The sequence below is a fragment of the Pelodiscus sinensis genome, chromosome 24, assembly GCF_052426305.1.
Source record: "Pelodiscus sinensis isolate ZL-2025 chromosome 24, ASM5242630v1, whole genome shotgun sequence".
NCBI classification, from domain to species: domain Eukaryota; kingdom Metazoa; phylum Chordata; order Testudines; family Trionychidae; genus Pelodiscus; species Pelodiscus sinensis.
Genome location: NC_143075.1, coordinates 18,896,559 through 18,914,249, shown reverse-complemented (window position 1 = coordinate 18,914,249; position 17,691 = coordinate 18,896,559). Strand labels below are relative to the sequence as shown.

The 17,691-nt window shown below is 44.7% G+C and overlaps 1 protein-coding gene across 5 annotated transcripts in view; it reads right to left on the bottom strand.

Annotated features, from left to right (window-relative positions):
• The window catches only part of UBR4 (ubiquitin protein ligase E3 component n-recognin 4), a 132,685-nt gene that overhangs the window by 18,808 nt on the left and 96,186 nt on the right, over positions 1-17,691 (bottom strand). For all 5 annotated transcript variants that reach the window (XM_075906473.2, XM_075906476.2, XM_075906478.2 and 2 more), the window contains 18 exons: positions 17,295-17,379; positions 16,773-16,900; positions 15,438-15,567; positions 14,189-14,346; positions 13,084-13,193; positions 11,564-11,705; positions 10,210-10,291; positions 9,475-9,648; positions 8,782-8,903; positions 8,157-8,354; positions 7,956-8,036; positions 4,822-4,909; positions 4,013-4,140; positions 3,425-3,532; positions 2,814-2,933; positions 1,840-2,030; positions 1,432-1,605; positions 712-811 (listed from right to left, as the gene is read on the bottom strand). In XM_075906473.2, coding sequence (XP_075762588.2) covers positions 712-811; positions 1,432-1,605; positions 1,840-2,030; positions 2,814-2,933; positions 3,425-3,532; positions 4,013-4,140; positions 4,822-4,909; positions 7,956-8,036; positions 8,157-8,354; positions 8,782-8,903; positions 9,475-9,648; positions 10,210-10,291; positions 11,564-11,705; positions 13,084-13,193; positions 14,189-14,346; positions 15,438-15,567; positions 16,773-16,900; positions 17,295-17,379 — 2,319 coding nt within the window. The remainder of the gene's footprint in view (positions 1-711; positions 812-1,431; positions 1,606-1,839; positions 2,031-2,813; positions 2,934-3,424; positions 3,533-4,012; positions 4,141-4,821; positions 4,910-7,955; positions 8,037-8,156; positions 8,355-8,781; positions 8,904-9,474; positions 9,649-10,209; positions 10,292-11,563; positions 11,706-13,083; positions 13,194-14,188; positions 14,347-15,437; positions 15,568-16,772; positions 16,901-17,294; positions 17,380-17,691) is intronic.

Here is a 17,691-nt window from a genome sequence, read left to right as displayed (position 1 = left end):
GCCAGCCTGCAGCAGTCACTGATTGACTATTTAGAGCTTTAAGGGGAGTAGTTCACTGCAATGCAACAGGAGCCCAAAGACTGGTGTTTATAGTTTTCCACAATGCACCTGTATTATGTCCTCAAATTGCATACTGACGAGCAGACTGGCTGTGTAAAAGAACAATACTGCTCTTCAAACTCCATGGCTACGTCTACATTGTCAAGATTTTGCGCAAATACTTTTAACGCAAGAGCTTTTGCGTTAAAGTATTTGCACAAGAGAGCGTCTACACTGGCATGTGCTTTTGCGCAAAAGCATCCGTGCCAGGGTAAACGCTCTCTTGCGCAAGAAAGCTCCGATGGCCATTTTAGCCATCGGGCTTTCTTGCGCAATAAATTAACGTTGCTTGTCTACACTGGCTTCTTGAGCAAGAACAGTTGCGCAAGAGGGCTTATCCCTGAGCGGGAGCGTCAGAGTATTCGTGCAAGAAGCACTGATTTTATACATTAGAACATCAGTGTTCCTGCGCAAGTACTTGTGGCCAGTGTAGACAGGTGGCAAGATTTTGCGCAAAAGCAGTTGCTTTTGCGCAAAATCTTGCCAATGTAGACACAGCCCATCACATACACTCCTATGGAAAGACTCACTTAGCTATAGCCACCATAGAAGCTCCAAGTAGCAAGCCAGCCACCTACTTCCTGATCCATTTCCAAGACAGTATCTACTTACCTGTGTGGCAGGGTGTTGTGTGGCAAGCCCTCGAAGGAGCCTCAGGATGAAAGGAAGTGCGGGTCGAGATAAAAACTTCTTCCAAATGTCTGCATCCAAGCTACACAGAGAAGACAAAACAGCTGAAAGATCACCACCCTCACCGAAAGGTATCTGCATTCAGCCTACAGATAGCTTGCATTATATGGGGTTCTAGGAAAGATGGTCAACCTTTCCCTCATCCCCTACACACACACAGACCACAAACCTAGAATCAGAAGGGCTGATACTTTGTTCTATCCAGTCTGAGCTCAAATATTTAGTTTAACATTTAGCCATTTGTTTACAAAATCTTAAAATGGCAACAGAAGTGATGCTCACACTCCCTCCCCCATACTGCACACACAAACAGCCAGCTCCTCATTCAGTTGTTAGCTGCAGGTTTTGCTTTAGGTCCCCGAGGTGACCCTCAGTGCGAGAGCTCTATTTTAGGGTGACGGATAAGATACAGCCAGGAAGTTAGGCAAATTAGCGCTTCGGTGTAATCAAACTTAAGAGCTGGAAGAGACCTGAGATCATTTAATCCGCATGTAACACCATTGCAGAACTGCCCCCTCAAGAATTCGTTCACCATCATGGAGCCTAAGTATTTCCAGGGATGGAAGAGGCCTAACTCTCTTCTTGGTGATGAAATGAGATAAGAATATGTGCAGTTTCCACACACCACAAAGTGACCCTTACTTCTTTGCACTGGGGATATGCTTTTTCATGTAGTCAAGTGCATTCTGAGTAATCCCCTTCTGGAGGATGAGATCTTTCAGCTGATGCCCATTGCTATTATTCTTTATGCCAGCTGCTATTTTACAGAAACAGTCCAGGAAAACTTTATCATCTCCACTGTGTTCCTCATCGTACCTGAGAGAGAAGAGGAAACAGCAATGAGGTTAGGGCTCTGCTAAAGATATAATGCCTCTCTCTGCAGATTAACACACACACATATCAACCCAGATAAGCTTTTCAGAACTCCCACCCCCACAACGAGATGCCTCTTCGCTTGTAAATACCCATCAGAGCCTCAAGGAGGGGAGATGCTGATTTATTAAGAATTCTAATTCAGTTGGTGCTTTTTGCAGATGTCACAAAACGTACTTGTCAAAATTACAGTAGGGCTTGAATCGATCAACCAGGATCTGCATTTTCTCCATTTCCCCGAAGGACAGATAAGGGATGATGCGTAAGAGGCCTTGCAAAACACTGGGATTGGAGCGGACAAAGGTACTGTTAATCTGATCCAGCAGCATTACCAGCTGATCCTTGTCACCAGTAAGGAGGAGGTTACCCTGCAAAGAAGAGAATGATTTATGTTCAGGCTTAATCTATAGGCTCTAGGAAAATCCTTCTATTCCAGTGGTTTACTGACTGTTCTCAATCCAGAGAAAACCAGAGCTTCTGGATTTCAGTAAGACAGTGTGATAAAGAACAAGACAGCAACAGTACAAGTCTCGTGGTCATAGGAAAACTTCATTTTTAGAACGTTTCCAGAGGTCTAATGGAACAGCTTTATCAACCATCCAATCAATACTTGTCTTCCTGCAACTGCTGTTAAAATGTTCTCCAGTCAAAACAGTCTTACCCTAGCTCAAGGGACTGATTCAAGCAATAGTTCCAACAGATTCATTACACAAATGGCACCCTCAGAGGAGGGAAAGAAATCCATTTTTCCTCAGTGTTTCTGGTGGAACTACATCATGCACATTGCCAGTTATTCAGAAAACCAAATATGGTTTCAGAGCCCATATAAAGACACTCTAGAGCACAAGGCAGAGTCACCTCTTTTCATGTCAGCGGATCCAGCCACTCTAACCCAATGCACCTCTACAGTGCAGAGTCTGATAGGAATATTGCCATGCTTTTGGTTCAATGTTGCTCTCTCTCCTTCTGCCCCCAACACAGTCTTTACCATGGCTGAACCTGCCACATATTGTGTTTGATGGCATGGCTTAAACTCCTTGATCAACACTTGTCTATACCCTTGGGAGGTCTGTACCACTGACCAAGACATTTACAAGCTTTGCATTCCAGTCAGTGCTCTCCTCTCTGTGGCACCCAGAACAAACACTCACCTTGTCCTCACTCAGTTGTTCTGCATTAGACTCATCCAATATGATCTCCATGATACTAAGCACCTGCTCAGCCACAGCTGCTCCTCCACTGTCCTTGCTCTCCTGCTCAGCCACCAGGGCCTGCAGAGAAGACGACATTAGTCACTACTGCACCAACTGTAACAGTTTCAAATGGAAATAGATGTCTCAGCATCACTAATACATGACAGAGGGAAAAACGGGGCTGATAGTCCTTCACACTTAGAGGGTAATTAAGCTCTTTTTCAGGTGCTATGAGGCAAGTATGACTGAAATTTTGGGTAGCTTAAATACAGCTGAGCAGATTAAAAAATTTCAGAAGTCCTTGTAAATTTATGCAAGAGGATCTTGTTCATTCTAGAGGAAGGACATGAATGTGATTTCAGCTAAAATGTGGATAAATTTTTTTTGATCAGGAACGCTGCACTCCAGATATCTGCTTCCTGTAAAACTCCCGAGTCTCCACACAAACTCAGAATTTGTGCTCTTGATGCTACCATCAGGCTACCCTGAGGGCTCTGGCATGGTTTGCCATCAAGCACAAGGTGAGCCAAGGTGATCAAAGCCCACTGAGGGCCAAAATGCCTCCTTACCAAATTCAGTGTTCCCAGCATGACGTTCAGAGTGTTCATCTCAGGTTTGACAAGCTGCTGGCGGTTCACTTTCACTTTCACACAGTAGCTAAACAATTTTAGCAACACCTATAAAGAGAAAAACTGTGTCCTACAGGATATCCATGACATGGCTGTCAGGATGGAACTACACTTTAAAGCTCCCAACAGTCTAGTTAACTTTCCAAAACCCCTTGGAAAGCACAAAATGTGACTGCTCCAGCAACATTAACCCCAAGATGACTGATTTTTCCAGTAAGATTCTGAGATGCATAGAACAGTCATACTAACCACCTAGGTTCTGATCCTGCAAAACTGCTCGGTGCCCTCAACTCCCACAGACTTCAAAGGCTTATTCCAAAGAAGTGTTAACAGAGGGGACTAAAGGGGACAAGGAGAAAAGAGGAAACCGCTACAATTTTACTACAAATGGATTAGAGAATTTAAACTCTGTTCCAATGTATGAATTAATGTACACTACAAGTTTTGCTAAGCAACTATTCTAAGAGGGTGCTCTATGGATTTGCTCTATCACAGTCTCTGCTATAGGCTGGGGCAGCTCATACTTACTGTCAAGAGGTGTCGGCCTTGTTTAAAATCCTTGATTCCAGTTAATCGGTTCAGCATGCACTCCAGACCTCCACATTGCGCCATCACGCCTGCCATTTTATAAACCTCTTCCTCATCTTCCTCCTCATCTGCAGGAAAGAAAGACTATGATAGGAGGCAGGCAGCTACTACAACAGGACTATTCAATTGCCCATAAGGAGTGCGGCGCTAAGATAAAAACGGAAATTAAATTGCATTTGCCAGTGTCAGCTAGGCCCAAAGTTAAGCAGCTGGGTCAAATCGGAGAAAAATTACCACAAGCAAAAAATATTAAAGAAGGATTTTGACATGTCTAACATGAAGTGTCTAACATGAAGTCTAATACTCCCAAGTACTGTTAGCCACAAGCTCTGGTATACCAGCTAACATCAGAATGAAAGATCAATATAAACACTTTATCTTATCTCAGGGTCATCTGAAGTCAGCGAAAAGATGGTCTTGTTGTTAAACACTGGACTGGACACAGAACGGAGTTTAATTCTGAACAGTGCCACAAATTTCCTATGCGCTCTTGGGCAAACTGCTTCATCTCCCTGCACTTCTGTAAAATGGGGGTGATGCTTTTCTGACTCAGAGGGGGTTTGTGAGGATAAATTCATTCATGTTTATGTGGTGCTCAGACACCACACTGAGGAGGACCACACAAGAATTCACACTGACATTTTGTCAGTCAAATATCGGCTCAGAGCTGTAAGGCTAATGGTGACATGCTTCTCTAGTGAACCTGACACTTCAAATCTAATTCTAGTTTTAAAGAACAAACGCCTTACCTGTAGTGGAGTCCAGCGACTCAATGAATTCTTCAGTTGCATCTCCTAGCAACCCTCGCATGCGGTAAATGATCCTCATTGGCTCCCCCTGGGGAAAGAATTGGACAAGTGCTATGGTGATGTCTTTGAAAATGCTCAGCAGTCCCATTATGTTCCCTTTAAAAGGATGACAGACATTTAAGTCTGTTTCCTTTCACCCCAAACCCAAAGGTAAGGCACTGACATTCTTGCAACTGTTCATTTTTCTCACTTTTTCTTTTTTCTAGAGTGTCTCCAAAAATCACATCCTGATATAAAACCCCAGTAAACCCCATTCACTCTAGTCTGTTTCCAAACAAGGCCTATTACCAAGATGTATGCCTAACAGTTCTCCCTCTCACATCACCTCCCTTCAAGACAGTTTCCTTTAGGGCTGTGATGTGGTATCACATCGGCAAAAGACATAGCTAAGAAGAATGGGGATAAGGAGACATGTATATCCTCAGAGGAAAGTATACATGCTCTATAACCAATGTTCCTTTCAAGGTAGATTCCATCACACAACCCTGGGGAAAAAAATGGCAATTAAACTGATGGGGTACTACCCAATAAATCAGGTAGGAAGAAAGACTATTTAGACTGGTGCTTTTAAACAGACATGTCTCCCAGCAATGGGATATGAAGGTGTGAAAACACAGTGGGAAAGAGGTCAGGTAGCAGGATGCATTTCCAGCCAGAAACATGCGTGTACATGTACAACTGTCTGTTTCTCTCAACTTACTTTAAACACCACAGGCCTGAATACTAAGCAGAAAAGAAATCTCAGCTTTGGGAATAGGAGACCTTGACAGAAAAAAACCTGTCACAGAGCGCACTAAGCCTAATGTGGAATAAGCAGTGCTTAATGTCACAGCAAATACATAAGCACAGGGAAAGCCCTGGGGGAAGATCTGCTAAAAGGCCACGCTAGAGACCAGCAATTAACACCACAGGGGCCCTGGTAAAATGGCAGATGAACAAAAAAAGCTAGAGACAGACAGACAAGGGAAACAAAAACAGGCCTGAGGTTAGCTTCTTGTGAGGCTGTATATTTCCTAGGGAACTCAAGATGGAGCTCCAGAAGTGCTTTGGAGCAATGCACACAAAAGATGACAGATGAGAGCTGTCAGTGACAGTAATGCTGAACAAACTCAGCCTTTCACATCCAGCAGTGCATCCTAGGAAAGCAATAGACTGGCTAAAGAAGAACATCTCACACAAAGAATAGTATTTCCACGTGCTGACTACATAAAAGGATTCTGAGGGGAGCACACACAATATTCAGCCTCGCTTCTTTTGGCTGCTCGCATGCACTGGGAAAAGCAGAACTCATTTCCCCATCAAGTGCTTATTTCTTAACTAGCTTCAGGCTTGATTTTGCACCACAAAGGCTTTTACTTACAAGCTTGATCGGAGGTGCTACCTCAAAAGAACTGCATTATACTGCACATGAACTAGGTCTTATTTCTATTTCAAAGATAACAGGACTTCTTTGAATCTGTCCCAGCAGCACTGTGAACTGAAACACTGAGCTGTCAATTGTGAAACAGAAAGTGAAAAACGAGCAGTCAAGTTTTCTTGCCCAAGGTGGAAAAATGCAAAGAGGAAACTGTCCATAAACAATAAATGCAAAGTAAGGTTTACAAAATTCAGACAGCCTTAATAATTTCCAGTGTTATTTATAGGAGTGGTGAAGCATGCATTTTCTGCAAGCAGGATGTACACTGACAGCTTCCATTACAGTGCTATCCATTAAACTAAGCTGGCACAAACAAAGCCAACACCTCTTGACAGGTGACTGAGGTATCACAACAAGCTGACTGCAGAGTGGAAATAGAACCCAAAACAAACTACACCCTGAAGGTGGTAACTTGGGCACGTCCCTTCAACTGTCTTTTTCTGCAGCAGTAAAACTAGGCAATAATGATCAGCACCTCAAAGACACATTGCGAGGATTGATGTCTTAAGTTCCTGGAGATTCTTAAATGAATGGCACTACAGCTGTGCAAACTAATATTGTTATTAGATGTCCTTTCTGCACAGATATGTAGACTGATGTCTGAAATGCGGAATGGTGAAGCAATCTGGTGTCTCAGGTTGTACATATATCTAGTTGCCATGTGAAGTGAACCTTAAAAGGCAGACACATAAAATGCAGCTGTTTCTTAAAAGAAGAGTAAGAAGAGTCCTTGCTTGAAAAGCCAGCTCCAATTTCTGCAAATGAATAAGTGCAAAGTGCAAGAGAGTAAATGTTCTTAGCTGAAAAGTCTCGAACAGGTAGCTGGGTTAGTCTATACTGCAAAAACAACGAGGAGTCCTGTGGCACTTTTAAAGACTAGCTGATTTATTTGGACATAAGCTTTTGTGGGTAAAACCCACTTCATAAGATGCATGACAGATGCACCATGCATCTGACAAAGTGGGTTTTACCCACAAAATCTTATGCCCAAATAAATCAGCTAGTCTTTAAAAGTGCCACAGGACTCCTCTTTATTCTTAGAAGCACATAACACTCATTAAGCTAAGTCACCGGTATTACAGAGAGGAGTAACAGGGTGCTTTCCAGTCCCACATGAGTGCACCGAGAGATCCTGAACAACTACTGTAAAATCTCGAGTATAATGCGCACCGATGCATAATGCGCACTCTGTCTTTGAAGTCTTATCACAATGGAAAAATCTAGACTCCTATATATAATGCACATCTACAAAATGAACCTGTAAGTAGCCCCCTGGCACAGCCTGAAGGAGCACTGGGCAGGCAGCAAGTCAGAGTGCTGCAGCCTGGTGGCGCCGCTGGCTCCTTGCCTTGTCCCAGAGTCTGGCAAAGCGGTGGCCCCCACACCCGGCTGCAGCGGGAAAGTTTCTGTGCGGAGGAGAGGGGGAGTTCCCCGGCCCTGGGCTACTTACAGGTTCGTTGGCTTCTGAATAAACTGCCAAAATAAAACTTAAAAAAAGTAACTGCTATGTATAATGCGCACCCCGACTTTGACCCTTCCCCCCAAAATTGGGGGGAAGTGCACATTATACTCGAGATTTTATGGTAGGCATGCAAGCAAAAGCCGACCTCATCTGGTACTGTTTTAAATACACAGAGAAGGAGTTATAAGCACATACCTCATTGGTAGGGCACCAGACTTTCTTGTAGACCTCAGCCACAGACAGATCCAAGCTGATGATCTTATTGTTCACCAGAAGCTAAAAAGGGGGAAAAAACGTCTGAGCACAAGTTCAACCACATCTCTGATGCTGATCAGCTGCTTAACCAAACCTGTCCCCATATTTCCTGGCACATGATCAGCAGTTGTGAATCCTCACCTCCATTCCACTGTCATCCTCCAATAGAGCCACCAGGTCACAATCCTGACAGATTTTGTTCTTGATGTCTCTCATGAGTGGCCCAATGCCAGGCTCATTACTGCTATAGGGGTTCCCTGGCATTCTTCCCTGCAAGAAGTCTTCCTGCTGGGGATCTTTCTCCAGTGTTACAAAGAATTCAGTCACTTCATTTTCCTCCTGAAGAGCAAAAGCAAAGGGAGAATGAGTGAAGATTCCTGAACAACTCTCTCGTTCTCTTGTCAGTTACCAAGGTGTTCACTAAAACAACAGAATCACTAGCTCATCCTGCTGTACACAGACCTACTGGCCTTGGAAGAGACCTGATAATACCAGATCACCTTCTGTAAGTGAATTCCTCATCACATACTAAGGCCAAGTCTCAGGTTTCTCGCCCGCTCAGTATCGACACAGCAAGCCTATACGGGCTTTGGGTCCCAACATGGAGACAGCACAATTCTATATTGGTTAATGCCAAACCAACATTAGTGGAGCCAGCACTGGTCTGTTGAAGTGTAAGCAACTATTTTGTCTATTTTAACAAGCTTGTTTCATTCTGAGGACATAGATAAAACCTGTAAATGACTGCAGGCGTCTGCTCACTTACAGGATAGATAATACTGCAAAGTCTCTCAAAGATGAAGACAGGAGTCCTGTAGTCATCAAGGCTGTAGCGTTTAGCAGTTTCAATACACACTGCCATAAAAGCCTTAGTTTCAGATTCTGTGCCTGTGAAGAGAAGGGAGAGGTAGTTTATATTAATCTAGTGAATATTTTCAGCAAGCTTCTTTTAGTCCAACAAATACATAACCGCCTCTTGCAGGGGCAGTGAGTAACACATTTCACGACTACCTCTCTTCGGAAAAGAATCAATTTAACATGGCAGGAGAAATTGCTATGGGTTCATGGTCATCGGGAAACCTCTTTGCATGCTAGTGCCACGGGAAAATGATTCTTTCATAACAAAACATCAGCTTCCTGGAAACTAACCGAGGTTTCTTCCAGGCATTTTCTTTACAATTTCCCTGTGGCCAGGAACGGCAAGGGGCTCGGACTGAAAAGGTTATTGCATGGTGAGAAAGCAGGGGTGTGAAAGAATCATTGACCAATGTTAGTGTTTGTCACCCTCTGTCTAGTAGACATCATGCCACAGATTTGAAATGCTGCACAATGTGGTGGCCACAGTCATGAAAACCCCTGTTGTACGGTCCTTGAACTTGTTCCTTTGTGGGGCTGCACTACAGGCCTTGTTTTCTCAAGTGACCGATAGTCAGGATGCCTGGAACCCAGCTGGCTTTACCTGTTGTCATATCCTCCAGCATCTCCAGCAGCATGTCCTGGGTCTCATCAATCAGCTTTGTTCTCTGCACTACCAGCTTCCTCAGGCAGAGATAGCCATTCAGGACTGTGCCCACCAGACGGCTCTTGAAGTGTCGTTTGATGGACTCTACTTCCACAAAGGAAGAGAGAAGCCCTGCGAAAACAGGAGCTATTCAGAAACCAGGGGATTCTCTTTGCTTTATCATCTATGAATTACATATGGCCAACAAATCTAGAACTATACTGCAAAGGGAACAAGAAAATGAAATGGTCAGCAGTGACTCCTGGTGTTCAGGCTGTTACTTATCCAACACACTCCCACATAAACCAAAAGAGTTAGGGTGAAAAAACTGGCCCATTTTTGGTACAAGGATGGCTTATATGCTTCACCAAATGTGATCAGACAGGGATGGGAGCAATCTCCCAAGTGTGGGGCTTATAAACTTCCTCCACTTGTGGGCCTGGGGACTTGGTTCTTCGGCTTTGGGAGCAGGTGTCTGAGGAGGGATTGGCAGTTCCACAGTGGCTCTTGTTTTTGGCTACGCCCCTTGCTTCTTATGTTTAGGCCAGTTCTGATGATATGTAGTTAACGGCTTTACTAATACTCACACCTACATTGAGGGACATTGTGAAACACTGCTACATGCTGTTGGAATGCAGAGACCTACGCTGCGGATCTTAATATGTGACCCTTATCTGGGATGCAACTAGGTACCTGTGAGGCTTTTCAAGGCATATCCTTGCTGCAAGTCAGTGCTGAGTGTGGCTTCCTCCAGGGCAAGTAAACGAGCTATTTCCTAGGGGAGGAAAAAGAATAATCTAGATCAGTGGTTTTCAAGCTAGGGGTCACAGAATGTTAGACACTGGGTCTCGTTGCTCTAGAGTGATTAGTGGGGGGCACTACGGCAGTTTTCCTGCCTGTCCTGGCACTACAGACTGTGCTGCACCCAGGAGCGGTCAACAGCAGGCCCGGCTCCAGGGGGACGGAAGAAGGGGAAGAGTGCATGGGGCTCTGTACACTGCCCCTGCCATGAGCACTAGCTCCACACTCCTATTGGCTGGGAACCAGCTGCTGGCTACTTCTATGGCGTAGCATGGTCTGCGGTGCCAGGAGAGGCAAGAAGCTGCCTTAGCACCCCTACTGCATGGCTGACCAGGAATCACTTGAGGTAAGCCCCTCCTGACCATCCCTAAAGCCGAAGCCCCCGTCTACAGCCCAAAGCTCTCATCCATAGCCCTATCCTGGAGCCTACATGTAATAAAATTATGTTGGGTCATGGACATGAACAATTTTCTTCAACTGAGTCATGAGAAAAAAAAGTTTGAAAACTGCTGCTCTACATGACAAAGCATCAAAGCAAACTGACTCAGCAGACTCAAAGCAGAAAGACCACATTGTTAACACACATAATAGAGGACTTAGGAGGGCTACATTAAACCCAAAAGTGCTGACAATCTATCCACTGGTACCCAAACTATATTCCTATTCTCTTCCACTTATTCATCTCCTTTTCTTAACTGTGCCTTTGTTGGTCAACCATAGCATACACTGTGCTAGCATTGTTCATTACGACTGACAATGTCAGGATGCACAACAAGCCTCACCAGGCTTCTAACATTTTATTCAGTATTTGCTATAGTGTAATATTGGATTTCACTACAATAAACATGAGTATCAGGGCTTCTGAAACCCAACAACTAGAAAACTAACTTAAGGACATTCCCTCCAACAGCCCATAATTCATGCTGAAGGAACTGGAGCAGACCTAACCTTCTGCTCTGTGGTCACTATTTGCTTTCTGAGCTTGCTCTGTCTGGCAGCCAGGACATGGTGTTTTGGCACAGAGCTGCTGCCAAGTCAATATAGCAGACATGTTTGCTCCTTGGCACAGCTGCCTATGGAGTACTTAAAAATAAGGGCAAGTGGCCAGCTCGCACTGAGGCATGGAGCAACTGGGTTTAAGTGTGTTATAGCCATTTTTGCTCATAGTGACTGATATTTCTGAGCTGACACCTACCTTATACAACTGATGTGCTATTTACTTTGTTTTCTTCTTACAGAGCCGTACCTTAGTAATGAGGTTGCCAACGTAGGGCAGAACACCTCTTGCTGCTAGATAGATCTTCCAGTGGGCAGGTTTGATGAGTTTCTGATACAAAGCCAGGTACTCAGCGGCACACTCTCCGGCAATGCTCAGCTCGTCCAAATAGCTAACACAAGGAAACAAAAGTTAACGGCTAAACAGTGACAGAAAGCACTGCAAATTTAAAGATGGCATGGCAACCTGGGCAATACCTATAGTTTTTTAAATGAATATGGTGCATGCCTCTGTGTGTTTATGATGGATTACTTGCGACAGAGTTAGATCAAAAGAACCAAACAGGAAAGGTAACATAATGGCCTACGTAAGGAGGATCCCAATAAATACTCAAAACAATCAACAGGTTTCTAGCTCTCCAACCATGGCAACGCAGCTGTTTCACCAAAACGGGCAGAAAGAGCAAACAGAACACTAAGCTGTTAGGGCAGGGATGGGGAACCTCTTTTGGTCTGGGGGCTGCTGATTCACAGAAAAATCAGTCGGGGGCCTCACACAAGTGAGAAGCAAAAGGAAAAGCCAAACCCGCAGTGATGCGGCCCAGGACTGAGAAGAAGGTAGACACACTCCATGTTTCCTTTGCACACCAGAACCTAGGAGAACCAAGGCTGGAAGATTTGTGTGTGCTCCTGCACCACAGTGGGACAGCGAGGGCAGGGGGCATGCTGGAGCACCAGCACGGGCTCCCTAATGCTGGCGGCGAGTCCCGAGCCTTGGTGGCTGGATCCAGGCAGGCATCCGCATCCAACCCACTGAGCCTTAGGTTCCCCACCTCTGCTTTGGGAGACCAGAAAAGGCCGGTGCCTCAGTGGATAGAGGGGCTGCCCACAGAATGTCAGTGGAAGCTGACAGGCTGGCAAAGGAATGCACAGAAAGAACATGCTATGCCTAGGACAGTCTTCTCCTCCCAGAGATGGGAGGAGAGGAGAGGAACTTTTAAAACCTGGCAAGGATTGATTACAGTGTAAGACTTTGTTTAAAAAAAAATTATTTATTGTTCTGTGCACACTGTGCATCTGGGGGAAGGAACAAATACCGTGTTGTTTTGAGGACTTTGAGTCTTTTTAGCCAACACGCTGGTCACAGACCCTAGGGATGAAGGGGCTTACACATGTCCAATGCAGCTGAGTTTGTCACATTAACAAGGATGGGGAACAGCCCAGAGGATCCAGAACTGAAAGTGGCTAGACTATGTTTTTCCACCCAGAGTGAGGTTCAGGAAGCTAGGCTTTGAGAGGAACTGAAGGGGATCTCAGGGATTGTTCCCTCTGTAACTGCGATAGTAAGGAAACAAGGTAGAAGAATAGCTGTAAGGAGCCCGTCTTTTCCTCCCCTATACCAGTTCTATTAGTGTTAAGTGGTGGTCCAACAAAGCAGTAAATGCCCAGGGGAGCTATACTCTAGGGATTGTGGTGGGGATTCTTAGGGAAGTAGTGGGACAGTTTTAGTGGGAATCGCAGAGAAAGAAAGCTATGCCTTTTGTGAGATACCTGGTAAGGAGATCGAGGACCTGCTGCTTTCGGCTGGGGATGGTAGCCAGAGCTTCCACAATAGTGCATGCAGCCTGCCTGGCAGCTTGGGTTGCAGGAGTAAACAGTACCTAAAGTGGGAGAATCAAACAAAAAATGCCATTGGACATGGATAAGTAAACTAGAGACAGTCACTAGAATGAGACCAACACTGGGGCAACTGGTGGCCTCGCAGTAGTGCTCTGTATTGCCATGCCAGAGAGCTAGGGATTCACCACATGAACACTTACTTCACAGCAAGCTGGAGTGTAAAAATCTACCATTTCAACGCATGGCAGAGGCATCCACCACACTTCGTGTGCAGCGGGCTAGCCGCAAAAACAAGCCTTTAGATTTGATTTGAATCTCTCTTGCTCCAAAATGTAGTGAGGTGCGAGATCCCTGTAGGCAGAACGCTAAGCCCCACAGATCTAGCAGAAGAAAGGAACTGCCTTGCACTGTTCAATGCTAGACAGCTGATTAAGGAGCATTATGGGGGGTTCCATTCAGGACTCTTGAAACTAGTGGTAACCAAAGCGCAGTGATTAGACAGGAACCAGCCAGAGGTGAACCCCAGGTCACTCAAAGGTCCAGAGAGTTTTAAAAGGCGGCAGGAAGCTGAGAGTTCTATTTTTAAATGGCATTTTCATGGTCCCAGCCATAGGGGAGGTTCAGTGTGCCAGGCAGCAAGGTCCCTACAGGTGTGCATGTGGTATAAATACCATCCCACTCAGAGGAAAGGCTATGCAAAGACTTTGTCCAGTCCCAGCTACAACTGCTTCCTGCCCTACTTTTCATCCTTGAAAGCTTTAACCCTACTCCCTCCCCACCTACTACAAAAGAGTCCCTAAGAGGCAACACCTCTTTTCTTCCAGCTACCCAAGAACAGCCAGCTTGCATAAAGGTTGTAGTGGGCACAGTCTCCAAATCCCAGCTATTCTGACACGTGATGGTTTGTTTGAAAAGCAAATGTACGATGAGATACCACCAATAACCAGTTATAGAGCTGAGAAATAAAAGCCATCAACGACTGAGAGCACACACTACAATTCTTGGGTTGTGTAGCGGATACCTCAAGCATGCTTACCTGTCGCAACCAGTTGTTATGTCCCAATTTGAGATCCAGAGGGCAGGTTCTCTTCCCGTGTCGGCTCATGAACTGTTTCCATTTCCAAACATACTTTTCTGACAAGTAGAGCTGGCGAAGCTCAGTTCTGCTGGGAGATTTCCCATTGGCTTCTGTACCTAAAAGATCAACACTGCTTAAGGGAACTGTCAGCTGCCACTCCCTATGAACACACCAGTTTGTGCAGAGGAGCTCAGACAATTCCCTTTCCCTATGAACACAACACTTTTCTTAGAGGAAATCAGAATTCTCCAAACCCCTTGCAGGGCCTGGAAATCTCCTGTGCTCCCTTCTGCTGCATTTTCAATCCTATACTGGGCCAACCTTCCTTCTGGCCAAGAAATGCAACACATGACTTCCTCGGGAACTCATCAGAACTGCTCCTGAGTTGGCTGTGAGGATTTTCACACTTACCTGCTGCTATTTCCAGAGAATACACCCACTGCCTCTGCAGCTCTGCTGTGTCAAGTCTGAAGGACCTCCAATTTTCCATGTGCTGACACCAAGGCACAGAGTTGGCCTTTTGTTTCAATACCCAAGTTGCCATTAATAGATTATTTCTATAGTACCACAGCTGTGCATAGCACTGTATACTCAAATCAATACAAAGGATGAACTCTCCAAGTGAGAGTAAATATCAATACACTAGGTGAGCTCTGCACGTTATAATCACACTGTACATGGATAATCACATTGGTAAACTGGGGACTGCTCACCCCATGACCTTGAGAATTTGAAAATGATATTATAAGGAGATGGAGTCTTCAGAATTAATGATGCACAGACAACAATTCATCAGCACCTCCCTGATAGGGTTGTTTTATCAACCCATTCAACAGGCAGCCTACTGAGGCAGAGAGATAAAAGTACCTTGCCCAAGGCTGAAATAGAGCTCAATTCTGAGCTCTCAGCCCTGTATTCCCACCATTAGACTACACTGCCTCCAATGTCTGATTTTATTCCAAGACTATCTCAGCCCCGGGAGTCAAGCCACAAGCCAAGTGGCTCGGTGCTGTAGTTTAAGGAGTCTGCTCATTCTGCAGCTGAAGCAGAAGTGCAGAAATCATATCAGCTGCAACAAGAGGGAAGGAGATAGACAGCAATTTTTGGACCCACAAACAAGGTCATCACTCAAACCTGGACACATACAAATGTCTTTGTACAATTTCACTCCATTTAGAAAAGAGACAGTAAAATGACAGGATTCTACCTCTAGCAGGGAGGCACTTTTTCCAAGACTCATACGATGCTTTGGGGTCCCTCTTGAGCCACATCTGAGCCTGAGCATGGATCTCATTGCTGTATGGTTTAACAGTGGTCAGAGTATCGACAGGGATGTCCTAGGAAACAAAGAGACAGCCTCAAGTATGTGACAGCCTCAAAAAGCAAATTCTGTTCCTCTGGGACAAACTATTCATGTGGAAGAAGAACATGGAATGCCTGCTCAATGGATCGGTGTAAACAGCTTTCCACAGAAAGAGACAGACACAGCTAGACCATCAAGGTTTGTATTCTATGCAATCAAAATACTAGTTTCAATTACATAAGATTAGACCATTCTACTTTGTGCAAATGATACTGATGACCTATCATTTAAATGGGGATGCTTTATTCTAATGTAAAAGGTTGATACAGCTATGGAGTTCAGCATTCCATGTCTGACATCAAATAATCCAAGTCCGACACCTGGATCAAGAGAGACATGCTCCAACTGTGAATGGGTCACGGAGAAAAGTTGATCAATATTTCATCACAACTTTCATATTTGCTATATTTATAAATTTTCAGTTGTGATAAAAATCAATCATTGTACCATTGGGTAAAATCCTGTAACAACCTGTATAAAGTAACACAGTTACTGCCTTGATGATGCTCTTTCTATGTATCTTAAAGCTGTGCTGGAGAATGTGGAGAGAACCTGATATATATATCCACCCCCCTGTTGCTGGTCTCCAAGGCTACGTCTGCATTGCAGGGTTTTTGCGCAAGAAGTATTTTGCGGAAGAGTTCTTATGCAAAAACTTCTTGTGCAAAAGCGCATCCACACCTCAAAGTGCATTGCTTTTGTGAAAAAGAGCATCCACACTTCATGGATGCTCTTGCGCACGAAAGCTCTGATGGCCATTCACAAAATGGCCATTAGAGCACCTGTTCTTTTTTGGATAAGCTCTTTTTCCATAAGAAACCCCTGTGGAGTGTCCACATGTGCCTTTTTGTGCAAGACCTGTAGCGCAAAAAGGAGTTATGCCTCGTAGCAGAGGTATACCTACACTGCAAAAACCCCTTTGTTCTGTTGATGAACTGTAGATTTTCTTGTGCAAAAATGTGCTTGAGGTGTGAACGCTCCACAGGTTTTTGCGCTGCACAAAAACCTTGTAGTACAGACGTACTGCAACACGTGGGGTCTAGTGCTTCTAGAGCAGCAGTGAGCAGGAACAGGAAATCCATAAATATGCTATTTTTTTCTTAAGACACACACCACCATGTCTCAGGTTTCAGTCAAGTAAGCGTCTCTTTGCTCAGTCTGAAGCATCAAGGGAAGTACCTTGTTTTTCTTGCTGGTTGGAGCAGGTGGTTTGATCAGTTTTTGTAGAATTCGCAGACACATTAGGGTGATGTTCTCAACAACTACAGGAGTTTTAATGTTCACTGCCATCAAGAAGAGGCTGAGAGCTGAAAGGAGGACACAGGGATTAATGTCATTAATGAGTATTCAGTAAGGCTAGGAAAATCCTTGGAAGAGGTACTGTGTATATACTACCATATACACAAATCAAGAGTTTTAACAGAAGGCAAGACCTCATCCTTGGGTTGATCCATCCCATGCTCATGGAGAGAAACCTTCCCATGACAGGGAAAGGATCTTACTTGGCTTCAACTCTGTTCTACTCCCTCCGTGTTGTCCTCCCAGCACTCCTGTTGTATTTACTGCACCCATTAAGCCCACAGATGACTACCCCACTCTTGACCCCAGTTACCAATTCATCTGCACTAGGATTATTGGGCTGCACCAGAAATTTCCCATTTTCACACGGACACCTAAACGCTCTTTGCTGTTTGAACCTACCACACCGCAGTCGCAGCTCCCAGCAGCTATCTTCCTTAGAGATGGAATCTGTTAACAGCAACATTTCATACTGGAGGCTGCTAGCCTGCAACAGAAAAAGGTACTAAGCTTTAGGAAGGCTTGCTGGCAGAGTGCAGTCCTAGCTGCCTCTTCAATATCTGGGGCTGAGGTTTGAGGTGCAGTAATTTTGGTCATCTCAATTCAAAACTTCTTTGAGAGAGGACCCAGGACAGGAATAGTTATGAGTGCTGAAATTCAGGATTGAGATGCATTGGCAGAGCTGGGGGAGATGCTAGCCCACAATCATATCACATTATGCTTGACTCCAGTGTCTAAACAAACACCAGCCATGCCACAGTACCTACCAAGACAGAAATGCCCTCTTGACTATGGATTG